We start from the raw sequence: 26,833 nt of genomic DNA, 5'->3' as shown, positions 1-26,833 counted from the left end.
TGATGATGTCCTATGCCAAGACAGTGATACCAGGCTGAACGTTTGGGTGACTATTGTAGAAAGGACCAGTGATTTGTGAGTCCTCAATTTCAGAGTATTTTAGTAGATATTCTTTCATTTCTTACAAAGGTCTCTGAAATTCTGACATTTGTTGCTGTAAAGCAAAGGCGTAAAAACTTAGTGCCAGCTCCTATTGCACTGCCAGACTGACTGCAAGAGAAACACACAGGGACCCAAGAGGATCTGTGCAGCTACAGGGTGCTCTGTAAGCATTTTGCTTCCCATTTACATGCCTCCAGTAATGCTGGACACTTGCTGCTCAGATGCGGTTTCCGTTTCTTCAATATCTTTTGCATAAAATTTCACGCCTGAAATTGCTTCCATTCCTGCACCTGTTTGAACCTGTGCTTTCTGCACAAAGCAGGGGGAGCATACCATGCAACTTACAGTCCTAAAGACACTCCCGTTTCTCTACAGCTTTTTGATTTTTCTCTCTAGCTGATCAAGCTTTATCTAGTAGGGCGCTGCCTGTGTCCCCCAGCAGCCCATGGTTTCCTGAGGTGAGAACTGCCTCCTACAAGCGTGGTACATTTTCCTGGTGTGGAGTGCACAGCGAAATCTGGGACAGCACGGTCCCAGAGTCTGAATTTGCATTTCCAGTGGGCAGCTTGTTCAGATTTTTCACTTGCAAGGACATGTGTACGGGCTGGAAGCAAGGGATTGCCCTCAGGGCTGAGTGACAGTTCCAGATGGATCAAATTCCAGACTGGAAGACACACCCTCCGAACAACTGTGTAGGGAAGAATCTTTCCAGAATTTCAGCGTTTCCTGAATGGCTATTGATTTGTTTATGTTGCTTTACACAGGAGCATAGTTCATAGTCCAAATTGGACAGTAATTTTACATGCTGCTGTGTTCCATCTGCCTCCATTGTCATCTGGCTTTATTGTTCCAAAGCACCTCTCAACCAGAAAGATATTCACACGTCCTCAACAATGAGATCAAATTTTAGCCTTGTTAATTCCTGTGAAACCCTAGCATGGGTTGTAAACATGTTAGCCGTGCACAGAGATCTAGCACTTCAGAGTTAGAAACACTATTGTGTCATCCAACACCACCGAAATGCCACCGCCTCTGCTGTGGAGCTGGCACGTAACTGCCTGCCGTAGCACACAGCGCTCACTGTGCTCCAGGACCCTACTTAGAAGAGTTTGAGCCCTGGATAGCTGAACGAGAAGAAAAATGTGATCCGTAAGGTCAAACACTTGGAAGAATATGAAATGACACAGTAAGTATGTAAATGTATTTATTCTTTGCAAAGGATGCTAAATAATACCTAATGGTTATTTGGTATTGTAATCAAAAAGCAGAATTGTGCAAGGACAGAAGGGATTTCCAACAAGCAGTTACGGTGTCTACGATGTGATCTTCTGCAAGAAGAGGGAGTAAAGGTGAGGAATGTCTTAGTGTCAGAGGGAAGATTTTCTTAAAGGGAATTGAGGAGTCACAGAGGTCTCTTCAGGCCACCAGACATGAGGCAGAACTTCACGGAGTCAGCCCCATCTGTTTTGCTTTGCACTCTGCCCTTCGCAGTGCTCTCTGTGCTCATTCGAGATTTTAAAGAGTAAAATAATAAATAAAGGTGACAGATGCTTATAGTTCATCTGCTTTACTGTCTGTTTAGATATCTAATGCAATACAAAAGGTAAAAAGTTGGTTCTTTCTCCAGTTTTTATGGTGTACTTCAGGGATTATGAAATCAATAGTCAGTATGAAAATGAAAGTTTTTAAGTCTCACATTTCACATGATAGCTTCCCAGCAGCTTGGTGTATCATTCAAGTTGCTTGTGCTTAGTGGCACACAATGAAGAACTGTGCAGAGACCCCAGGATGCAATGTGAAGAATGCCTGCGCTGCACAGCAGCACTGAGCAAGGGAGCGTGGGCTGCTCAGACTCAGAGGCGGGCTGTGATTGCTGTGCATTCCCTCCATGTGAGAGAGCTACTTGCCATGCTCTTCCTTTTCAGCCTGGACTCTTCCATTGCACAAGGTGTTATTATGTACATGTATATTAGGCTATCTGAAACTCGTTTCAGTGCGCTTTGCTGCAACAGCAAACTCTGATCTCATCTGTACAGAAGCTGTGGTGTGTAATGGCTCTTTATGAAAATCTGACTTGCTTCTAGAACAGGTGCTTGAACAAATGACTTATAAGATGTTCTTCATACTTTTTATCAGGGTGCCCGACCTGAGAAGACAGTGGGGTAGCTGATCTCTTTCTAGGTGACTTGTGGTTCAATCTCCGAGATCTTCTAATCACATTGTGTCTGCTAGGAGGTTATTTTCCTTCAGTATTGATGAAGTTTCATCATTTTATGCCATCAGGAAATTTGGTTGAGTAAATTACAGTCATGTAAATGGAGGAGATAACAAATACCCTTTATATCACGTTTTTTAATAAAATTAATTTATAATCTCAGTTTCCCCATCTTGTTTTGTCATCACCAGATAACTAGTAATAGGACAAGAGGAATGGCCTCAGGTTGCACCTGGGGAAATTTAGATTAGATATCAGGAAAAAATTTTTCTCTCAAAGAGTGGTCAGGCACAGGAATGGCCTGCCCAGGGAGGTGACGGAGTCACCGTCCCTCATGGTGTTCAACAAGTGCCTGGACAAGGTGATACAAAATATGATTTAGTAGCTTAGTGGGTAGTATTGGTGATATGAGAATGGTTGGACTAGATGATCCTGTAGGTCCTTTCCAACCCCGTTTCTATGATTCTGTGATTTTCTTGAAGTTTGTATGTTCTTACAATGCTGGGTAGCAAGGATGTCAGTCTTCGTTCATGTTGCTTCCACTTGGTGTCCCTATGCAGAATGCCTGCAGAAAATATATTTTCTGTTGACAAGTATGTCTAGAAATCTGGACTCCTTTTTTTAACCACTAAAATGTTTACATAAATGATGACAAGGTGTTTACATGAATGCTCTCTCACCCATATCCAGCCTAGTATTAAACTAATTAAACATTTGGAGGTTTTTTGATTCATAAGTATAGTTCAGCTTCAATCACTATGAAGTAGCAATATTTATCTTATTTTAGTAGTATGCTGCACTATACCTTGGTAGTACAGTGTATAATGGTGACACTTGTGAAATACAGTTTACTTTCAAATATATCTTGCATTTTACAGAGAAAAAAAAAAAATGCTGCTGAGCTCTTTTGTGAAATTTGCCAGAGACCTGCATGTGCTCAGGATATTTTTAAAACGAGCAGAAAAGAGAGGACAGTCCACATTATGACTCGGCTTCTTTAACAAAGAAGTAACTGAAGAAAACTTATTAGCATATTGGAAATGGGAGTCAGGTGCTATAGTCAGATGAGCCTCAAATGATCATTACAGAGGAGTGACCAGAGCATAAAGGCATCGTATAAGGGGCATGTGAGGAAGGGTTGGTATTGTTTTAAGGGCTGAGGAGTATGTAAGGACAGAACTAAGGGGGTGGAAGGCAGACAAGTGATGGCCTTATTTTGAAGGCAGAAGATGTTCATAAATAGAAAGATAGTTAAGAATAAATCAGAGAAAGCAGTGTTCTATAGAAAACTCTGTAGTTGACTTTGGCTTAGATCAGGAAATCTCAAGAGTAAAGAATTGAGTTTAGAAGCACTGTGAGAGTGGGCTGGGGTTTTTTCTCCCAGTGGGCTGTAATGTAGTGAGAAGCTATGTGACTGCTGCTCTTTTGTGTGGCAGCCCTTAACAATATTGTTTAGCTCCAGGCAATGAGAACATGTATATGGCTTTATGAGACTGTGTTATCGAATGGATGACTTCATAGGATGTAGGATCAAGTTATGATGCATGACTAAAGACGGCTTAGTCTCTGAAGTTGGACCTGCCCTGACTCATGAGGGCAAAGGCAGGTAGCTTTTTACTTACCCAAGGATTAGTGCCCCAAACATTCCTGCTTTCTTATCTGGGTAGAAAGCTGTCGCTGTTGGTACATGTACTACCACAAACAGCAGGTCTGCTCTTCCTTCTCTGTGCTATTTTTGAAATCAAGAACTTCTGGCCCTCAAAAGTCATCTAATGGTATGCAGAAGGGATTATGGCCCACAGGAGATAGCCTTGTAGTGGATGTGTGTGTTGCGTATTTAGTGATTTGAGCTAATCATCTGTTTCCTAGTTTCTGCTCTGGGCCATGCTTATCAGCTGTGCCAGTGAGACATGTCCTGGCACAGGAATATTGCTGTTGGCGGTAGGGTGTGATGACAGAAGATAATATTGTTAAAGAACAGGAGGCCCTTTGCAGGGCAAACCCACTTGTTCTGAATTCCTTGGTTTATTGCTATTATCAGTGCAATCCTCATGGTAATTTCTGTAATGTGAAGCAAAGCATTTTTTTGAACTGATACCTGTTGATTCATGTGAAACTCTGATCTTGTCATTGGAAGCTGCGTCTTTGCCTTGTAGTGTCTTGCTCAAGAGGTCCAAGGAGTATTTTCCACAACTGGGATCAATGCTGGTCTGAAGCTGTCCAGGAACAGCTGTTAGCAAATGATACAGGTGATTTTCTTTTTCACTGTGAAGCAGAGAAATCGCTTGTGATCTCATGCATATCCTATTGCATTTTCAGAACACTGCCACTGAAGTCCAGCATACCTGCATGATCTTGTCATGGCCAGCTTGTTCACTCTGATTGCATCCTGTAAAAGCAGGAGAATAAACTTTTATTTTTTTTTAATTTTTATTTTTCACCACTGTTGGAGATGCTTTTCTAGTTTGAGCAGTCGGACAGTTAATGATCTGAGGCCAGGTTATAAGACAGCTGGAACTCCAGCCTCCAATTATTTACTAACTTAAAATTATTTACATTAATCATGCAAGGAACCAGAAAAGTAACACAGCAGTAAGGACTCAAGGATCACTATATTACCTGCCTGTTTGGAAGAAAAATTATGATTACCCTTTGATTTAAGGGCTGAAATAATATTACCAAGTTATGACATTTTTAGTTATCCAAGGCACATGAACTGCAGTTACTAAGAAAGACGAGCAACAATGCTTGCTCTGCATGTGGTGATTTATTTCTCCTGAGAGGAATAGGAACTTTCTCTCCTTCATGTAACTAACTGTAAACTAACCATTGCTTTGTGGTCCTAAAGACATCTTTTTTCTATGTAACACTTATTCCCAGTCTGCAATGATGAGTCTCCATGAAGTAGCTAGCACTTAATTGCATGTAAAGAGATCAGAACTGGGACATGGATACAAGTAACTAAGTGTGAGAATAAAAACTAGACACAAGCCTGAGACATGTTCACCAAGCCAATCTGAAAATCAAACCATCTGGTTTAAGTGGAAGTGAGGACTATAGCCTGTTATTACAATATTTTCGATTATGGCTCTAGTATATTACAGACACTTTTGCATGAACCTAAGTAATTACAACATAGGGATTTCAAAACTTACTTGTAAATGTTAATATATCTATAACAATTTCATAGAATGGCTTGGGTTGAAAAGGACCTTAAAGATCATCTAGTTCCCCCCCCTTCTCATTTATATGAATCCTTTTTATTAAAAAGAAAACACTGTCGCCAAACACTTTAAATATTGGTTATCAGGATGAACACCAATGGGGTAACCTCACATTGCTCAGTTATGAGCTGCTGACCTGCCCCTCAGTTCTCAAAATACGTGGTTACCTCTTGGCACTGGCCAGCTTCATGATGTCAGTGTCCAGCAGGGTGGCCTAGCTGTCAGCTGCAGATCGATTTGACTTCATCTTGTTTTAGGAATCTGAAAGGAGGCTGTGCTGTCTTTCTGCTCTAATCTGGGACTGTCAGGGAGAGTGCTCAGGTGGCTGAAGCTGTTGACAGGAAAAAAAAAAAAAATCACACTTCTGGATTTAAACAAGTTGAAGTTGTAGAGGTTTGTGCTCAATCATTGAGGAAAAGCTGGAGCAGCTCCAGAAGTGGAGCTTGATGCAAAGTGCCAAGCTCACTGCAACATGGAGCTGCTTTGCTCTTGTGAATTGAGCAAAAATCCCTTTATGTTCACCCCTTCATGTGTTTTGAGAAAATTCTTTGTATTATACAAACCAATAAAATCCTTATTTTAACATTTTTCAGGGTGTAGGGCTAGAAGATCTACAGTATGGACTATAATCCCAAATATTGAGTCCATTTTGTTGCATGTACAGCTGTGAGTCTAGCCCTTGAGAGGAGTACACCAGAAGATAAGGATATGAGCAGAGATCAAATATTAATGGGTCTGTTCTGCCTGTCTCTAATATGAGATGATACAAGCCAGAAGTAACTCAATGTTACTCATGGTATAGTAGGACTGGTATGAAGGCAAATTCAGGTTCAGTATTTGTCATGCTCTTCTTTCTGTGGTCCAGTGATATTCAGTTTTAGGCTTGATCCTTTGAATAAATTGCTTGCTAAAAATGGATGGGCAAACAGTGGGAATTTCAAAGGTCTGTGTTCTTTTCTTTTATTTATTTTTTTAACAGCTCAAACATCTGTTTATATGATTAGTTGCTTAGCAATTAAGCTGAGTAGCGGTGCTTTCTCTCCTACAGACTCAACTCTTGCCCAGTGAATAACGTAAGGTATCTTAAGCAAGAAATTGAGTTTATAGCTGAGTGATTAAGTGATCAAGCTATGTTGACACAATTTTTGTCATAATGTTATAAACCCATGTACTTAGACATCACCTAATTGTATGCTTTTGTTACTCCACTAAACACTAGAGACTTAAGCATAGCCAGAGAAGGAACGACCACTTTATCCAATGGATTAGAAAACTGACATGACAAGAGTTTAAAGCATGACAGTGCTTTCAGCACAGGATGTTTCAGGGTGAACTCTGTCAGCAAATAATTACTAAGAGTCAGCAGGTTGCCTCTCATTATAAAGTTAGTGATTAAAGCGTTAACCGGAGCCTCCCCGTAGGTGTAACCGTGACTCAGGGAGCACTCCTGTCAGCAGCTGGGAGGAAGGAAAGCGGGTAGGTAAATGCTCCCGACATGCACCGAGGTGTGGGGAGTGTCCTGGGTTGCCAGCACTCTCAGTTTGTTGAGCAAAATAGTAATTACCAGCTCTGTGGGCTCCACAAGGTAGCAGAGGCGGCTGTCAGCTGGTGCCGTGCTGTCATGCCTCTCCCAGGGCTCAGTGCAAGGTATGTGAAACCCCTCTGCTTCTCCTCTGCTCACGTGTGCAGGTAAGCGAAACGCGAAGCTGGAGCTGTTCTGCTTGCTGTGTAACCTGCAGCGTCAGTAGAAAGCAAGGTCCTTCGCAGTCATCCAGAACTCGAGTCAAATTCCTTTCAGGTAATTAGGGTGCCGGAGGGAAGGAGAAATGTGCAGTCACTCAGAAATTCTCATAAAAAGTTCTGAAATCTCAAGGCATGAGTCACTTGTGATAAAATAGGTGGATAATAGGCAGTGCTGCTGCTCACTGCATACGTGGGCACGAGCCTTCGCCACCCGTCGCTCAGTCACCAGAGGGACTGTAAAGGTTACGGCAGTCACCTTGTCTGCTCTTTAAAGTGAGTAGAAGCTACCTTTCCTAAGGGACCTGGAATAGCAAGTAACTTCGTAGTAACGGGTGCTTCGGGTTTGAAATCCGTTTGGTGCAAGCCCTGCTGTGTAATCCTTGCTGGTGCAAAGGGAGGGAGCCTGTGTATATCTCCCCCTGAATGCTGAGGGGCCGCGTTCCCTGATAAACAACTGACTTTGGGTTTCCGTAATCCAAGCCAGTTCTGAGCGTGTCTGAGCAGAGGGGTTGCACTGTTTTGTGTGTTGGGGTAGTGCAGGGTTCTGTGCTGTAACAGTACATTTTTTAATTGAAGTGTAAAAAAGTCTGGAAGATTAAAAAACTTGTCTTCAGTTGGGAAAAATGCAAGTGTTGGGAATAAGTTTCTTTTGGTTAGACATTTGCTTTGGGGTAAAGCCATGTAATTTCAGAAGAAAAAAAAAAAGGAAAAAAAAACTCCAAAGCATAAAGGCTTGTAGAGTTAGAGCTGTGGCTAGGTAAAGACCTTATTCTGCTGATACTGAATGTCTTATGCACATGAATAAACCCTAAGCTCATATTTTATTTCTTTTTAAGATATAATGGTTCAAAAATATGCTAAGTAACAGGCACCACAGAGTGTAGAAGATGACTTGGGTATTTGTATGTGCCGTCATGCCTGCAGAGCAAAGCATGTGCCGTACAAAATGCTGTTTGTATGTTTGGCTGATAGCTAAGTAAATAGATAGCTGAGCCTTTTGGTTTCTATATGAGAAAGTGAGAGTGCTCACACCGTCCTGACATCCTGTACTCTTGGAATGCCTTTGGGAAGCACAGGGTCAAAAGACATAGAAATCTGCAGATGTTTTTGTGGGTTTACTTTTTTTTAACAGTGGTAGGAGCGCTGTATAGCACACTGATGGCTCTGCAGTCCCCATCTTAACATATAGATGTGCCAAAAAGCACATCCAGGCAGGAGCATCCAGCCTCTTCCATAGGCTGTAACACGCAAATCCAAATGCTGCTTTGCTGCTCCTCCTTGGCTTAACTCTGGGGGTCGGGTGGCCCTCTCCTACCAGCCCTCCTGCTGCAGCCACCTCCTTTTATCCTTGTGTAAAAACCTGCATGGATGCTTGCTCCTACCTTTGCTTTGTCACACAGCCACTGTCCTGTCCCTGTGCTGTCCCCTGAAGCAAAAGACTTTAGAATCACTGCATTTAATAACACAAAACAAGACCTATCATCTTCCCTTCCACTAACAGTTGGACTTTTTCTTGGGAAGAAACATTTCCAGTGAGACAAATCTTGTATGGGATTTTCTTTTAGTGTAGTTGTTAGATTTGTCATGTACCCGATGTGGCTGTTGATCCTCTCACAGCTTTGGGATTGTGTAGTAGTCTGCTTTTCCTTATTTACCTGGATTTCTCTGATAGTGGCAATCTTTGATGTCTGAATTTGCATCTGCCTCACCTCTCGCTCCTGTTTTCCCTCTGTTTCTTTCATTTCCTTCCAGTTGTATTTTAGGTTTCAGTCTTCCTCCACGGCTGAAATTTCCCCTTAGTTAAGTCTTAGGCCGTGAAGTTGGCCCAGCTGGGGTCTGACACCAAGGCATTGCCTATCTGAGGGGATCTTGTGGTTCCAGTCCAATTTAACGTAATGTGGAGACCTGTTTGATATGAAGCAAGTCAGGAGATACAGTTGGATAGATGGCCATGGTCTCACACTGTTGGAAGAGCTGGAAAGTCAGCACTTTTTTGATTATTTCATATTGAAGGGAACAATGGAAAAAAAATCCCCCTCATCTCTTCAGTTTGCTTCCTCAAATAGCTGCAGGGAAGTGACATGTACGAAAAAACAAACAAACAAACAAAAACACCAGGCAGTGACAGAAAATGTGACAGCCCTGTGGATTTAGGGAGGACAAGTGTAAATATGCTGTCAGCTGCGGTGCCATATAACTGTGCTGGGGAAGTCACTGCACACTCTCAAGCCACAGGTTTCCGGGGTAGTTACAAATCAGGGCCATAGGATGTTTTAATGACATTTGCTTAAATGATGCTAATACCTTGCATAAAGCACCAAGTGAATAAACATAGCTCGCGGACTCATGCTGATCCCTTGGGGAACTCCTTCTCTGTGACAGGAGCGTGTCATGTGTAACTCAGAGGGCAATGCATGAATTCAGTCGGCTGCCAGGGAAGCCCCCTGGCTTTTTGGGCAGGGCTGTCCTTTCAATCCTGCTGCTGCCAAGGAGCCAGCTCCAGGGGTGAGCTCCTGGTTTGGAGGTCCCGTGTCATTCAACTTCTGAGCGCCAGCCGAAACACGCTGGTGGGAAGGGCACGTGGAGGGGAAGCATGTTAGCTCTAGGGTGTGCGGGTAGAAATGTGCTGGACCATCCTGATGAGCAGCAGTGCTCAGAAGAGTGAGGAAGGTGGAACAAGTGTTTGCTGGGCTTCTGCACCAGCTATTGGGAAGAGGCCTGGTTTTGTCCAGGGCTATCAGCCAGTGAGGGAAGGGAAAGGGGGAGGCACTGGTGAGGGGCCATTGCCATCACCAAATCCACTTTGGTTTCAGTGCCAGTGCTTTGGTGGCAACCAGCAGACTTAAGGTATGCTCAAGGATTCCTAAGGCAAATTTAGTTAAGAACATGGCACTACTGAGCAGAATTCATAGTTCTGCAGTAATCTCCTTTTTGTGTAAGGATCACTCAGTCCATAAAGATAAGCTTTTTCCTTCATATGAATCATTTTATGGTCAAATTTCTACAGAGAAGTATTCAGTTCCGAGCAGTGGGGCTGGAGTCACGGCTCTGGCCACTAGCCACCCGGCTACCTGCTCTTCTTTGTGAGTTGTTTCCTGACTGATGGCAGGATGCTCGAGCCTGTATCCAGTTATTCAGGTGCCAATATACACAAACTCCTCTGCATCTTTTAAAACCATTTTGAAATGAGGTTGGCATGGGCAGTTGATTCAGCTAGAGGTATTAGTAAATCGTGTAAAAGCAGATTTCAAGGTGTGGCCAGTGGTTACTGCACTCAGTTGAGAGGCCAAGAAACAACATTATTAGTCCGGGGTGCAGCAGTCTTTTCTGTATGTACAAACTCATCTCTGGACAGAAGTCCTTGGGCCCGCTCAGTAGTCAGGTGGATTTCACTTTTATGTGAAATCACCCAAAGTGCAGTGGGTTTATGGGGTCCGTCACACTGTTTTCAACGAGCCTTTGCTCAAGCGTTGTTTGAACCCCCATCTGCTCATGTAAGGCTCGTTTCGGTAGTGCACTTGGGTTTTAGGGGTTGTGAAATGGCTTCTGACAGAAATCTTCTACATGTTTTGTAGGTGCGAGACAATGTATTTTTATGCAGATCATCTAATTTGTCCACATTTTTTTCATAAGTCATGCATCTTTGAACTTTGATATGTAACTTTAAAAAAGCAGCGCACTGGTGTAGAGTCATTTTTACATAAATTATTCCCTTTTTCAGCTAGCTGTGATCTTCTTAAGCTTTAACTTCCTTTCTAAATGGATTTCCTGGATGCTACTTGCCATTGGTACTGTTGACAATGAACGGATTTTCAGATGGCTTTTAGTGGGCTGCCCCATGCAGGCTGACACCAGCCTTAAGCCAGTCTCCTGGAATAAGCACGAATGGACATCAAATGCTGCTGGGCAAATTCCTCTGTCGCAGCACCTGAGTAAGAGAGAAATAAAAGTGGAGTCACTGACTTGCAGTGCAGTCCTTGGGGATTCTACTGCTTGTGATGTGATTCGCCTTTCCCTGTTTGCCACTTCTAGGGCTGTTTTTTTTTTCAGTGCAGTATCAGTTGTCAATCTTGAGTCTCTGAGTCTCTTTGGTTCCTTTGCTCTGTCTGCCTTTTCTTCTAATACCTGAGGGTGGATGAAAGCAGCCAAGACTCCATAATTAAGCGTATTCAAGAATGTACTGTTGGAGTCTCATGAGCCTGGCTTTTTGCCTACACAATATGCTGAAATCTCTGCATGGAGATCTGTAAATTGTATTGCTACATCACTTTAATTATAGCCTTGTTCTCGTTTTAATATTGCAGCTGGCTTCTTTGTGTGCTGCAGGACGCTGCCAGTGAGCAACGCTTCTTCTCTTGCCTAGTCCTACTAACCTGGTTAAGGGTGGTTTGCTGAGTCACTTTTTTTTTGGTGACCCTGGGCAATGCTCTATCCATAATTAACAAATGAATCCTAAGCAGTAAATGGGTTTCAGTCTACTAAGTACTGAATCATTGTGATGGAGTTTGAGAGTAATCCTAAAACTCCTGGAAGAAGTCAAGGCGTATGTAGGATTTGGGATTTAAACCACTGCGATATGCTTGGTGGGAATGGCTTATAGCTTTTTTACTAAGAGTGGGAAATATTTGGATATTAAGGATAAATAGAAAACAGCTGAAATATGTGTATTTAAGCCCATGGCTTGAGAGTTTGGGTCTGTTTTGCTTTGCGAGCTAAGGCGTCATTGTTGTTTTTACCATTCAGTCTTTCTTAGTGACATTAGTGGATGTAATTTTTTTTTCCTTTTGTTTAGTTTCATCTCCTCTGAATAAATGAAGAAAGTGACTATGAAAGCACAGCATCTACCTTCTGTTGCCATCAATGAGGAGAAGTTTATAACCAGGTAAATTATTATAAAAAATAATAATAAAGTAGTGACTTTGCTCTACTCAAGTTACTCTACATTAATTCATTAATTGCCCATCCAGAAGAGCAGCTCCAGCAGCAATGCCTCCAGCTTGCTTCCTGGGAAGTGTCTATAGAACAAAGTGGCCTTTTATATTGATTTCAAAAACCAGAGCACTAAACCTTTTGGTCTGTGGACTGTGTTTATTAGGCAGACCAGCACTTTCAAAGGTACTGAAATAAAATCCCAAATTAGGGAAGATGACCTTCCTATCTTGGAAATGTATTGAAATGGAACGTGGATTCCAGTGTTTAACATGAGTTCTACTAGTTTGAAGAATGGGGCTTGGTTTCGAGCACCTGATGGCAAGGTTTCTTTGCAGAGAAAGATGTGTCAGGCTGCCAGTTCTGTTCTGTGGTAAGCAGAAGTTCTTGAAACTGTTTAGAAGAGGCTTGGAACTGTACACGAACTGTATTTCATGGGATACTTTTCCACAGTTAAATCTGTCTGTTAGGAATGTTTCCTAATGTTGCCATATACCCTGAGCCTCCTGGTGTATGGTTCCATCACCTTGTTAGGGAATGGCTTTTTTCCCTGTTGTCCAGAGCACAGGAGCTGGAATAAATGGCAGTTTTCTCACATCATTTCTATCCCTCTTGACGTTACTGTGGGAGCATGGGAGAAGCTAATTAAATGCACCCAGGGATGGGGCCTGTGGTAGAATTTCTGCAACTGCACTAAATATTTTTATCTGAACTTTAATACTCTTATAGGGTTTATGTGAAGTGCTGTTGATTTCTCCCTTTTTAAAGAAGGTCATGCCCAAAGCACACAGGCAGTAAGTGCAGCCTGTTTCTCCTAAATGCTTGTTCCCTTTATGCTGCTACTGCTTTGGCACGTGCTAGTTTCATGTCAGAGGTAATTAGTCTGTGTTAATATTCATATGCTTGGTATACAAAAGCATTTGGATGTGTTCCAGATGAAGCAGTCTTCATACTTCTAGGTATTCCGTGTGCACTCAAACTTCAAGCTCCCTTCCGTTGCAATTTGCAGACTCTTGTCCTTCTCCACCTTGAACTGGCTGTCATACGGCTCCTCTACTAGCTGTACCATGCAAATTGTGCTGATGTGGCCAGCCTGCTGTTTGAGGATTCCAGAATGGCCAGATCAGAAGGGAGACCAAGGCTTGGCTGGCTAAAGCATCACGTGTCTAAGCACAACTGCTATAAATATCCAGGGGTAAATGCATGGGTCTCAGGTAAGAGGAGGACACAAGTGAACTGTCTGGGATTAGTGTTTGGAGTGAACATATGATGCTTTCTATTGTGGTTCACCACAAGGGCACTTGACCTTACTGCTCCCTTGTGTCCTGCCTTCTTTACTGAAGAAACTGGTGAGGCTGCAGTAAATGCTACATTTTGAGGATTTGGCAGTAAGAAGTTTTTCCAGTTACTTAGCTTTGGCTTCATTAATCGCTGTGTTTGGCTATTGTCATGAAGGCATGCTCTGAGGAACAATATTGCAACACAAGGGAGCCACTGATTTTTCTGGCAGTGTAACTCAGAGGAGATGGCCATCTGCCTCTGTTAGGGCAGTCCTTAGTGAAGATGGGCTGTGCTGGGACTCACTGTGGAACCAGCAGACTGGTAGGTGTGGTAATTCTTTCTGGGGCTAAAAGAAGAAAATAGCCTTGTCTCTTTGATACACAAGGACAAAGAGGTCTGTGTGGGTTACTGTCAGATCTCTCCCTCGGGGCTTTTCTAATGGCTTGCCTGGTTTGTCACCGTCTGTTGCACTAATGCAAGAGTGAAACCCGGAAGATTTGTTTATGCAAACTTCTGTGGAAGCTAATAGGAAGGCAAGAAACAAAAAAATCTCAGCTCGCTCTGCTAAAAGTTGAACAGAGCCTGTCCCACAGATTACCCTTACCACATCGCTCTGCTTTTAGCCTGGGACTTTAATTGCCTTTGCAGCTGACATGGCCTAAGAGATGGGCCTCAGAGGCAGACTCAAGCCCTTAGCTATTCCCTCATCTGTCCTTGGGGAACTGACTTCTACAACTTTCCACTTGGAAAAAGCTTGCTAAATAACAGCTGTCAGAAAAATGATTGCCTAAGATGTTAGGCTGTGAAGTATAAGAAGATTTAAGTTTTCAGCATCTTGAAAGCAGGATCAGCAGATCTATTGCAACATCTGTCAATCAAAAATATGGATCTCATACTTGGACCTTCACCTTGCGTTGCATCTGGATTCTGCCTGTGTATGAGGCCAAGATGTGCTTAATCTTGCTTACCTCTAGCCAGTGTGAGGAGAATTTTGCTTGCACCTGATTCATATCAAAGTGTGTGGCAACTTTCCATTTTGGAGGGATGGCCTGAATATAATCCCCCACGGCTCACAGAACGAGGAATGAGTTGTTCCAACACAATGGAAAGAAGGTCTTCCACCACCCGTATTTACAGGATTTAAAATTGAAGTGACTTGAAGATGCTGAAAATGCTGCTTTAGGAGCCAACAGGATTGATAAAGCCACTTCCAAATATATTTTGGAAGCTGTAGTAAGTTAATGAAGTAAATAATTTACATCCAGTCTCAGAAGGGAATGCAGTTAACCTTGCTGAGTTCAGTGGTGCAGACCTTGCCCTCATATGACCTGCTGAACAAAAGCCCTGTTTCTCTTTTCTTTTCCCTCCCTCTCACAGGGATGGAAAAGGATCACTGAGCAGCAGGGCACAGCCAAGTTCAACTTATTAAGTGGAGTGAGCAGGAGATAAGCTGTAACAGGAAAGATATTCACATGCTTGCTGCCCCATTCCAAACACACACACATTAACCATTTCCCCTGCTTCCCCCAGCTTGCTCTGCGGCATGTCAGCAGCCTGGCCTAATGAGAGGTGTCCCTGCCCATGGCAGGGGGGTGGAATTGGATGATCTAAGGTCCCTTCCAGCCCAAACCATGCTGTGATTCGGCAGTCTGGCTGGGGAAGGCCATGCTCCCCTGGGCTTGCAGACAGTGGCATGCACTGGTCCCATCACCAGTGTTCTGCTTCAGTAAGTTTTGGGAGTTTATCTGTGTGAGCACTGCCCCATCCACTGAAGGGAGAGGCGGGTGCTACAGCTCTGTGTCCCCTGTGGAGACGCACTGAGACAGAGCTCCACGTCTGCTGTTCAGAGAGACTCTTGTCTGGATGCTTTGGATACCCAAATGGTGAGAGGTGACTGAGATGCGAGGCAGCTGCTTTGAGCTCTCAGGGAGACCGTGGACAGCAGAGGCTAAAGATGGAAGAAGAGGGCAGGTGTCACAAGCCACAGGAGAGGGTGATGTATGCCCTTGGAGTCAGACTGTATGATGGAGTCGCAGGAGAAGATGCTTTCGTTGTCTAGCTGTTGTCACTTCAAATCACATGCACCAGTTTCTACCTGCATGTTTTTCTTTGTATAAACCATTATTCTTCTAGTTTCTTGTACTGATTTCTTGGATTTCTTACATTCTTAGGTGCGATACCCTAAGCAATGCTGTCTTTTATTGCACTTATTGATGTCACAATCTGATCATAGGGATGCTATGAACTAATACTCATTTGATCCCTGAAAATGGCCTTCCTAACTGCACTGCGATGACTGGGAGCCTGGGCACACTCCTAGCAGAGATCACTCTTAGGCTTGTCATCTCTGATAAGGGCGGTGCTGTCACCGTTGATAACGTCCCTGTGTATTCCGGGACGTGGCTGTGCTGTAACCGATACAGGAAAACAAACATTAAAAATTCTCCTGAAACTCTTTGTGCCAGTGTTTCCTATTCCCCAAGGTTGTATCATTACCTCCCTCATTAAATGTATTTCTCACACAAGCAGGTGTTTAATGCAAGGTTCCTTTGTTTGATTTTCTTGGTGAACTCTGTGACTTGCAATACTCAAAATGCAATTTCTCCTATCCATCGTTCCAGCGTGTGATGTGTTTCAGTGACACCGCTGTCAGTCAGTTCTGCAGTTTTTCTACTTACACTCAAAACTGGCGTAGGAGTTGTAACAGCATTTCTGTCAGTACGTGGATCATGAATAATTTCTCTAAGTCTCTGTGGGACTTTACAGTGAGAGGAGCTTTCAGATGCCGTTTGTTTTGCTGATGGTTGGGCTGTTGTAATATTTCATACTAAACGAAATGGAAATACCATACTCTAGTAGGAAATAAACTTGGTGTCTTCACTTATGACTGAAAGACGGTGCTTTAAACTATCTTGATTGTTAGTGATCTCATTTAGTTCTTAAAGATTGTCAGTGAGGCAGAATTTGTACCTTTCCATGCAATTGTTTCCTATGCTTAATTACCCATGCTGGTGGAAATTACCTCCTTGAATTATAGTCTAAATAATCTTTAATTGGAATTGGTGTGGGGAAAGGTGCTTATTTCTTGGTGATATTGGCTATACCACTCCACCCCTTACCACTCCACCTGTTCTCCTTTGGACTCCTGTCAGCGTGGTGTGTATCCTCCTTCAAAAGCTGTGCTGAAAAGCAGAGTACCTTAACCAAACTCAACCTTGAGCTGTGATTCAAGCAAATTTGCTCTGATGAGGGTGTTGCCATGAGCACCTTCTGTGCAGTGGTTACTTTTTACCCAGCAGCATGGCATTGTGCCCTCGAGACCCACTGGTGCTTACCAGTGAACAGAAGGTGCTTTTCCAGAGTAATCCAAGCAATAGCACCCCGTGCTGTGTTTGTGCAATGTGGCTTTTATGGCTTCCTCCCTGCTTCAAGGCCCTATGGCAGCAGCGTGAGTGATGTGGGTTGGCTGATGTGTGGCTGCTGTTAGCACGGGTGGGAGCAGCTTTTGTACCAGATGTCAGCGCAGAGCTGGCATCGCCCCTGCCCTGTGCTTTAGAAAGCACACACTTAAAATCCAGTAGCTGGAGTTATTTCTTTCCAGACCAAGTCCCAAAAGGGAGCAGGCAGTGGCTTAGGCCTAGAAATTTGGATGTTCAGCAGTTCTGATTTCATTGCTTTGAAAAGCTATCAAATTTGAGAAGTTTTCTGAATCAGTCTTCTGCAGCGTTGTGAAGTTATCAAGGATAGAGATGGGTGTTTTCTGCAAAGGTTTCTCTTAATATTAAACTTCAAGCCTCATCAGCACCTGTGGGCCTCACACTGCCTTCTGTGCATTTTTTTTCACAGCAGAAGGTTGTGCTGCCATTTTTTTTAATTGCAGTGTGGATTTCTGTTTGAAATCTGAGATGATGGGCTTGTTATTAATTCTTGCTTGTTGGCAGATGTTTTCTTCATATCCATCCTTTCTCTTCTGAGCAAAGATTTACCACAAAACTGTAAAGTTGCACGTGGAAGGAAACTGAAGTGTTTTGTCTAGGCACACTGTAGGCATTTTGAAGTCAGAAGTGTAGAAACAACAACAAAAGAACATTGAAAACTATGTCATGGAGGAAACAAATTGTAACCTAAATGAAATCTGCAACCCTTGTGTATGGGAGTGCTGTTCCTGTTTGCTTTCCCCTCGCAGCTCTAACATAAGTCCAAAGTACAAGTTATTCTACAGCAGTGTTGTTAATGTCACCTCAGTCTAACTCATTTCCTCTGTGTATTAGGTCTCTAAAGAAGTAACGTATAGGCAACCCAGTCTTCTGATGGAATTTTACTTGTGGAAAATGGTGCACTATTAACAGACCTTTACAGATTCACTGGGTAACACAGATACAGGGTGTTATTCTCATACCTAAGCCCTGGATTTTACAGCAATATACATGTTTTAAAATGTTTTTTTTTTTTTTTTTTTAATTGGGATCTTTTATTCTAGAGAGCAGCTCAGTTCTCTCCTGAAGACCTATAACTCTTATTATTCTGATCAACAAAATCTGCAACTGTCACTTAATCAGGTAAGAATCTGTGCAAATATAATACAAAGAGCATAAAGTAATAGCAGGAAAAGCACTTATGGGTGCTGATGCTTAATGCAGTTGGACCGAGCTATATAGTATACATGTTGCATGTTAATATGTTAGCTGAAATGCGTCACTGTAATCAAAGCACCACAGCCGTGATAGAGCCAAATGCATGAGGAGAAGAGAGCAGAAACAGGTATGTTAAGACAAGTGGGAATTTAAGATTATGAATTGTGATCTGCTTGCTGTCCCATTCACAGGAAATTATTCTTTGGGTTGACCTCTCAAGTCTTACATCATTAGTAGGGAGGGAGGAGAACTGCAAAGCTTTCTGCAGCATGCAGTTCCTCCCCTGCCCCTTCAGCTTGAACCAGCTGCCTGCAATGGCAGCACTGCCGTCACTCAGGTCATTTTACAGACTACCAGTCTCTCAAATGTGAACCTTTAGTACAGAGAACGTGCTTGTAACCACAGACCAGAAGTTCCCCTTCTGTGGAGACCAGAAGAGCCCACATGGCTGAAGGACTGATGAGGGCCTGAGTCATATCTCTGATACCAGAGTCCCTGGTTTAGCAGTCTGAATGTTCTTTAGCTTCACAAGCTGTGTCTCTGTTGTTTTACCTATATCAGGACTGAAAGGACATAGAGTAATTCTGGGCAGAAATGGTCTGAAAATGGGCAGTTTTCAGCTGTCTTTCCCAGCTCTTTCTGCTGGGACAAAGGCTTAGTGTCCAAATTTGATGTCACCAAGAATGGGCTCTGGACTGATGCAGTGCCATGTGTTGGTGAGGATGACTTCATTAACTTTGCCTTCCTTCCTTGCCACTGCTTGTTCTTCCCCTTTACTGACTTCTTATCACCTTGGTTCCAGAAGAGCTAGTCATCCAAAGCAGAACAAATAGGATTTGGTTTCTAATTGCATGAAATTATGGAAACATTGGTAGGGAAGCGCCTCTGGAGGGGTCGTGTGGTCCAGCCTCCTGTTCAAATTTGGAATAATGCTGGCACAAGACCAGGTCAGCTGTGGCTTTAGCTGAGTTTTGGAAATCGCCAAGGAGAGCAATTCCACCACCTGTTCCAGGTGCAAGCCTCAGTGATTTCAGTATATTCCTGTTTCTTTGAGGGGAACTTGCTTCTCCACCTTGATTATTGAGCAGCATTAATTTTTCTTCCTTTTTTTTTTTTTTTTTTTTTCCCAGCGAGAAGGAAGTGTACCATTTATTGAAGGAATCTTGTCAATATTTTGGGGACTCCGACATCCTATCCGATTAAAAATTCATGATGAGAAGCAGCTACCTTCTTTTGTAACCTTGAAGTCGACAGAGAATGTGGGTTTGTTCCCCGGTAGGAGGTAATGTATTAAATTCCATAAGAAGGAGGCAGGCTGACATTTCAAGACACCTCATTTAGGTAGCTTCAATGGCTATAGCTGATTTCATATCCCAAATTCCTTAAAGGCTGTGGTGGTTGATAGCACAGCAATAATCAGTGTCAGGTGTAACTGATCAGGCCTTTCACCAGCTCCTGTTGGGCAGAAAGATTCATCTGGCTTCTAGCTTAAGAACAGTCAAGGAGGAGGCTGCTCTTGTCTATACTGATAATTCCCATGCAAATACCAGAAAAATTGTGTACATCAGAAATTATTCAAAAAAAAAAAAAAAGTATTCATATATACATATATACACCCAATAACATGTAGCCCCTGAAAGATCTCCTGTTGGTACACATTCTACAGCATGAAGCAAAAAGCTGGTAGGTTAGTGCCAAGTGGTCATCTGTCCCGGGGTATCTTACCAGATACTTCAAGTCTGTCATCATTGCTTCTCATGGCTAAGTTAAATTCAGGAAACAAAATACTTACTCCGTGTAAAATCTGATGTTAAAACACATCAGAAATATACACAGACGAGTTGTGCCTTCAGGCAGCTGCCTATCAGATTTTTATATCAGAGATTTCTGTGTTGATCTGAGCCCTGCTAGACTGCCCAGATCTTTATAATTGGTTTAGGTGCTTAGAATATTTTTTTTCTGTTTTTAAGATGATTTCCAGAGCCTTGGTTGGTGAATTTGGAATTACATCTGACAAACTGAAGTTGAGCAATTTGCAATATGGAGGCTGAGCCAATGTTTACCATGATTGAATCCCTGATAAATTCTGTATTTAAGAGCTCCTTTTCTTAGTTATTTGTCATCGTAGTTTGCATGTGATACATGTTTGAACTGTGGATTTAATTCTCCCATTGTTGCAGCTGCATAGCCCTGATAAAACCAGGGACAGTCTTTTCCCTATCTCTTGCTGTTGAAATTAATGGGTAACCCCACAAGGAGTAACCAGCAAAGAACTTGAGTCTGAACCAGATCTGGTTCTCTTGGCTGACCTTCAGTAGGTCTGCTGATGGTCAGTGCATGTGGCCTGTGGCCTGTATGATATGGTCCAGTCTGGCAGTTCAATTTCTCTTTGCCTTTTATTCCTTCAAAAATATACGACTGGTAGCAGATGTGAATCGTAAGGTAAATATTAATTCATGATCACACAGATGAGAAACTGCCCTGACATGCTTTAAGGTATGCAGAACAGCTTGACTGTTTGATCTTAAATGAACTTTCTAAACACATGGAACAAAGCTGAAATAGTTGTTTGGCATGCTCATTGGAGTTAGACGAATATTGTGACTGTATATAGGAAATAATTTCTTTTCTTTTCTTTCTTTTTTTTTTTTTTTTTACTGTTTTCCTACAAATTGGTTTATTCTTGGTCAGAGCAGTAACAGTAACTGGCTAGAGACTTTATTCAATGAATTATGCAATTAATGTTATGCATAAAGTTGACTTTAAAATAGGTATTAATCTCAGGAGCTAGGTTGAATTCCCTGCTCCTCCTACACAAATGGTTTGGAAATCTCAAGAGGGCGGTGTATGCTACTATAATCTTTCCTGTCCCTGTCTGTGTAACAGAAATTACATGGCCTGTGACTGAATGACAGCATTTTTCTGTATGCCCGTGTGTTTTCCTACCTGTGATCAATCCATGGCATTGCTGTGCTTTATTTGCAGTAATTCTTTACCTGATTTAAAGGACATCATGCTCAACATTCAACAGGCTCTAAATGGGGTTTTGTTATGTTTGGGATCCCTTGTCATGCCACATTTTACGAGCAGTAATTTATTAGGACATGAACTAAAATAACTTGCTCTGTATTCCACATTGAAGACTGCAATTGTGTTCTGTTAGGTTTTGAATGGGGATAGGAATGTATTACATGAAGCCAGGCTACTAGATAAATTGAATTCACTGAGTTAATGAGGAATAATCAACTCTAAATATATGTTTTGTGTTTCAGTGGAATGACACGCTGGGGAGAATTTGACGATCTACATCATATTAGTGGGGAGACAGTGAAATCTAATGAAGAAAAGCTGAGCCCTGAGAAAAGTTAGTGTCTGTGCTCTGATGTTCACTAAGAAATTTTGCAATAATAATTTGATATACTAGGTCTGCCCTCTTAGCAAAGGGAAATACTTCTCCGTCTCTGTTATCTCTATCTACTACATGCTAGTGAAATAGTGACATGATTACCTAGTAAAAGCATGGTTGTACAGATAAATTTTTAAATGACTGGTGCTTACAGGTTGTCTTTTCACAAAAGAAAAAAATCTCAAGAAGTAAGCAAAATAGCAAACTCTTGCCTATGTCCACTGCAGGCAGCCTACTGCTTTTTGTCATGTGCCCATGCCCAACTCCTCCGCAAAAATATAAAATAAAATAAATTCTTCCACCACTAACCTTCTTCCTGTGTTGGTGTTGGCAAGGAGGGTGGTGCAGCTGTACAATATGCTGATGCGGTTTCATTTGTTTCATTTTGTCCAGGTTATTCATGTTATGAAAGCAGCACTCTGAAGTCCAAGAGCGAGCAGGAACATGACTGTGCTACCCTGCCCAGGGCGGTCAGCGATGGTGCAGCTGTAAGGAAGAGGACCAAGTTCCCCATGATAGCAAGAACAGAAGTGGAAACGCACAGGGTTTCTATTAACGGCCACTTCTACAACTATGAGGTACAGATGTAGATGCTGGTCCTTCTTCCCCTGAAGTTGGGCACTGGAGCAGAATAAAGCCTCCAGTGAGCTTCTGGACCTCTCCTGCACTCCCTGAGACAAGAGAGGTGCTCCCCCCTTAGTCCCCTGTGTGTGACCAGGCCTTGAGCTTTGGAGGGTCACAGTGGTCCTTCCTTCCCATGGGGAGGCCTTCCCTTCTCCTGGGGATACCGTGTGCCCTTTGCCTTACACTAACTATGGCAACATACCTGACAGCTTGCTTTTATCCCAGAGCTGTGCTGTGTTAGATCTTCTGGAATCCCAGCCACTAAGTACAGAAGTCCTCAAATTCATGCCCTTTGCTGTTGGTTTTGTTTCCTAGACATCAGTTTTTACTCCAGCTTTTGGATCAGAAACCAAAATACGTATTAACAGCTATATGAGAACAAGAGAAGTAATAGAACAATTGCTTCGAAAGTTCAAGGTAACTCTGCATGCTTGTAGAAGCCACTACAGCTGTGGTCTAGAAATACTAACTCACTTGAGTGGTGTCCCACCAGCACTGTGTGACAGGCAGGAAATAACTGGAAGTACAGAGTATGAAACAGCTTAGAAAAAGCACATGGACAGTTTTTAAGGAGAAAGTTGCTGTTACTTTCCAAATGCTTCGTGGCTCTTCGTCTAGAAAAGGCATATCAGGTGTACAGCTTGCAGTGAAGAAAGAACCGGGGAATGGCTTGTTTATACCTTCTTGGAAAGAAGGGGAAAATGCTGCAGCACCTTCAGCATTACCCAGCACAAAGGACGTTTAATGGACGTGGCTGTGCTTCCCTCTAGTGACAGGCTCTAGTAATTAGATTTTTCTTGGAAGAAAAGAGAGCTTTCATCTAATCCGAGTGCCTGGAATACACATTATATTGGACCCAGGCACATATAAAGCTCAAAAATGCCACAGTTAAAAATAATACTCAAGGCCAGTTTGTCCGATTTATTTATTATTTTCCTTGTGATTTGTGAAAACTAAAACGTTACAGATGCTCTGGAAAGATCTTTTGTTTTCTAAGATGCTGCATTGCCGCTTTGGGCAATATGGTAGTGTTAGTAAGGATAAGGTAGCAGGGGTACAGGAACAAAGAAAATGCAGCCTAGCTCTAGATCTTACCCAAATCCAGTATCTTTTAACTCATCCATAGACGGTGTCCTAATTACAGGCTTTGATTTAAACATTTGAGTTGAGAAGCAGGCTATATCTGCTGATGATGCAGTGCTCAGGGGATACATTGGTCAATCTGAATAGCCTTTGGTTTTGTGTTTACAGATAGAAAACAGTCCGCATGAATTTGCACTTTATATTATCCATGCATCCGGAGGTAAGCCAGACATCACTGTGCGATCACTTTATCTGTAATTATCCTCTGCATATGTGTGGGGGCTGCTGATCTTGGAGCAACAAGATCCATCACAGGCAACTGCCCTTGCTCAGAGTGCCTAGGCAGTGTGGCATTTTGGCTTTTCTTGGGACCCCTTAGATATGTGCGCTTCTCTGATGGAGAGGAAAACCTGAATAATTGTGTCCTGAGTGCTTTCAGAGTACTGCAAGTACAACTGCTTCAGCTAAATAGTAATTTAATTACTATTTAATTTAATGTAATATTACTATTACTGTTACTATCCTGTAATTAAAGACTGTTTAGAATGCTCCTCTGCTGTAACTTCTGTTCTGTATGGCTGCATGGCAGTCTTGGGATGCCAGGCTCCAGCTGGCAGTGTTAGGGGATATTTTAATTGAAAAAGTGGTACAAGGCTTTTAGGGAGTGCTAGGAGATACCCAGACTGTCTTTGAAATGCTAACCTGATGAAAATCAGACTGGCTAAACATAATTCATTTGGACTTCACAATTTTAAACATAGTCTTGGTTCCCCCAAATGCCTAACTGAAAGTATGCAAAATTTATTGGAAAATATACACTTATACAATGTAGTCCAACTCTATTGCTTAATGAAAAACATTTTTTTTGTTTGTTTTTGTTTTTGTTTTTTTTTCTTAAAAGCAATACCTAAAAGAATGGGAGAGACAACTGAGGAGCATGTGCCTTAAATGTCAAAATAGAAATTTGAAAGGATATTTGAAAATTATGAAGTAGATTTTATTTGTTAGTCATTGACAAGCTCTCTGGCCTGGAGCCAGTCTCTTAAATGTGTACTTGGCTACGTAAGTTGCAACTCCTTAGTGTTGTATGTGCCAACATCTTTCAAAATGCATAGTTCAAATTTAGTTACCACATCCTCTTGAAAATATGTTAGAGACTTGCTCTATCTGTAGTAATTGTGCATCAGACAAGGATAGGATCTTTGCCAAGAAAGAAGACGTCTGATTGCATGAGGTTTTAGAAGCACTGTTGTATGTTCTGTACATCATCGCATTATTTTTAAATCCCAGAGAAAAAGCAGTTGAGGAGTGGAGACATTCCCTTACTGCACAGACTTCTACAGGGGCCCTCAGAGAAGATTGCCAAGTTTTTTCTCATGGACAGGCGTGTGGAAGAGGTCAGCGGCGATGTACGTATATCACCATTCCAACAGTTCACAATGTTTTTCTCCAGTAGTGTACTCACTAATGTGCATTTCTTGTCATCTTCTTGATAGGTTGCTCAGTATATTCAATTTCATCTTCCATTTTTGGAATCAATCCTGCACAGAATAAATGAAGAAGAAGAACAAGAGATTCAACAAACTATTGCAAAGTAAACAGAAGTAAAATTAGAGGGTCACTTTAAGTCCAGGAGAATATTTACAATCATGGGTTGTCTCAATAGACAAATGCATTTATGTAGCAGCGTGCACTCAGAATGCTGCACTCTGACTGCTTACACAAAACTTTGTGAGAACTGTAATTGTTTCTGTATCCTGCATCCCTAAATGAGCTATTGCTGTTGAGGTTTCTAGAGCGTATACCAGTCTATATGTAGAAGGTGGGAGCTTTCCAGAAAATTAGGAGCCCCAGGGTAGCTTTGTTGTATTTTGTGAAATGTCTTAGTGATGTGGTTTAGTGGAGGACTTGTTAGTGTTAGGTCAGAGGTTGGACTAAGTGATCTTGGAGGTCACTTCCAACCTAGATGATTCTGTGATTCTGTCTTCTGAGCCTTAGACTACTTCTTCAGTTCCTACTTGCTGCTGTGTAGTTCTCTAGAATGTATCAATGCAGCAAATAATGTGGTACTCTTTAAGTGGTACAGCATTCACTTTGGATAGGTGTGAAACTCTTAATGTCTGTCTAGAACTGAATTTCCAAAAAATTGTATGAGTTCTTCTGATGGTAGCTCAAAATTCACAATGGGTATGGGTTGGAAATATACCAGTATTCCTAAACATATGAGACCAGAGGTCAAAAGCAATGCGAGTCTACCAGCTGTGGATCTGTTACCAAATGACCATCAAATCATTTTGAATCAAAATTGCCAGGGAATGAAAAGAAAAAATAGATAGCAATTGCCATTTTCTATCAGAAATACTTTATTTCCAACTTTTTCACCTGTTCAACTGGCATGTTAAAATTGGGGTTTAATTTTTGAAGCATTCTGTCAGTAAATGCATTCTCTCTCCCTCTCTCCCCCAGATACCTTAAAGAGAAGCAAATGATAAAACAGCACCTTCAAAATCGAACTGTTAAAAAAACAGAGACTACTGTTTGATGCACGTGGCGTATTGCGAATACCACCCACTGCTGTTGGCAAAGGAAAGTCTGTGTGCTTTCTTGAATGTGCCGTGACTGAAGAAGACAGAGAGCACACGGATGTGCAAAGTGTTTCTTTTGACAATCATGCAATTGAAACTGCATATGCTCCAGTATGGCTCTGGAATACAAGTTGGGAACCACCTAAGAAGATGCACTAAATTGTCCAAAAGGCAAATGCTGAATCTAACTTGAAACTTCAGATAGGGAAAAAATCCCATCCTGGAAAGCACAAGGCTTTATTTACCACCTAGTAATTTCTTAACCATTGCTGAGAGTCTAGTATACATGCAAAGTGTTGCAGTAACTAATCTGCTAATCATAACAAAAAAAATGAAAAAAATGAAAATAGTGAAAAATTAAAGTGGCTTTTCTTCTATTACAGAAATGTTAAATTTTATTAGGAGGAAGCTGTTCAGTAGAGTGACATGGAAAAAGGTATTTATGTATCTAAGGTTGCAGCTAGGCATTTCACTTAGCTTACAGAAACACCTACACAAGAGAGACCTGATAGTCCCCTGGCTTCAGACTGGTAGATACCTAACTCATATAAACTTTGAGCACAAGTTTTAAAAATACAAAGAGAAGCTCTCCCAATTTATTGGTACTCAGCTCTTAAATGTATGAGTGAATGTATCTCTGATGTCCATCTTAAGCTGCAGAGTAAGAACTCTCACTAAGTGCTGTGGTATCTGCTTGACTGGGTGCTGGAATGTACCCCAGTGTGTGTGTTTTTTTGTTTTGTTTTTTTTTTGATGAGACAAATTATTCCATGTTATTTGCTGTTTTGATTCAAAGATAGAAAGGAAAAGAGTTAAGTGAGAGAGGCTGAATGTCACAGCCATGATAGGATGGGGTTGGCATCTTTCTGCAGATGCAATTTGTGGACTGTCTGGTTGTTGCTCAAGCATGCAGCAGTCACCTGTTGGGTCCTGTCTGTTCGAGTTACGCTGAATGGTAAAGTTCAAATTGTAGAGGTGTAAATAAAATCCAATTTGTGCACAATTAA

General features: G+C 42.0%; 1 protein-coding gene and 1 long non-coding RNA gene across 15 annotated transcripts; one reads left to right on the top strand and one right to left on the bottom strand.

Annotated features, from left to right (window-relative positions):
- Nucleotides 1-619: 619 nt before the first annotated feature.
- Nucleotides 620-26,833, top strand: RASSF6 (Ras association domain family member 6). Of its 13 annotated transcripts, none has more exons than XM_068680422.1 (11): nucleotides 623-1,288; nucleotides 12,077-12,166; nucleotides 17,975-18,053; nucleotides 19,259-19,410; nucleotides 21,401-21,492; nucleotides 21,928-22,112; nucleotides 22,474-22,575; nucleotides 23,410-23,461; nucleotides 24,532-24,650; nucleotides 24,738-24,835; nucleotides 25,708-26,833. In XM_068680422.1, exons 2-11 carry the CDS (start codon nucleotides 12,096-12,098, stop codon nucleotides 25,781-25,783), a joined length of 1,026 nt encoding a protein of 341 aa, XP_068536523.1. In that variant the 5' UTR covers nucleotides 623-1,288; nucleotides 12,077-12,095; the 3' UTR covers nucleotides 25,784-26,833. The 13 variants fall into 13 exon arrangements, with proteins under 13 accessions (XP_068536532.1, XP_068536523.1, XP_068536528.1 ...); XM_068680427.1 differs by lacking the exon at nucleotides 623-1,288 and adding an exon at nucleotides 4,427-4,566; XM_068680426.1 differs by lacking the exon at nucleotides 623-1,288 and adding an exon at nucleotides 6,993-7,017.
- LOC137855830 (uncharacterized) lies at nucleotides 2,581-7,246 on the bottom strand. 2 transcript variants are annotated; one of them, XR_011095980.1, is made up of 5 exons: nucleotides 7,106-7,246; nucleotides 5,709-5,872; nucleotides 4,663-4,706; nucleotides 4,416-4,547; nucleotides 2,581-2,882 (listed from the first exon to the last, which is right to left on the bottom strand). It is a non-coding gene; the product is annotated as an uncharacterized lncRNA (long non-coding RNA). The 2 variants fall into 2 exon arrangements; XR_011095979.1 differs by having other exon boundaries at nucleotides 4,416-4,706.

The sequence above is a fragment of the Anas acuta genome, chromosome 4, assembly GCF_963932015.1.
Source record: "Anas acuta chromosome 4, bAnaAcu1.1, whole genome shotgun sequence".
NCBI classification, from domain to species: Eukaryota; Metazoa; Chordata; class Aves; order Anseriformes; family Anatidae; genus Anas; species Anas acuta.
This window is presented reverse-complemented; position numbering and strand designations above follow the sequence as displayed.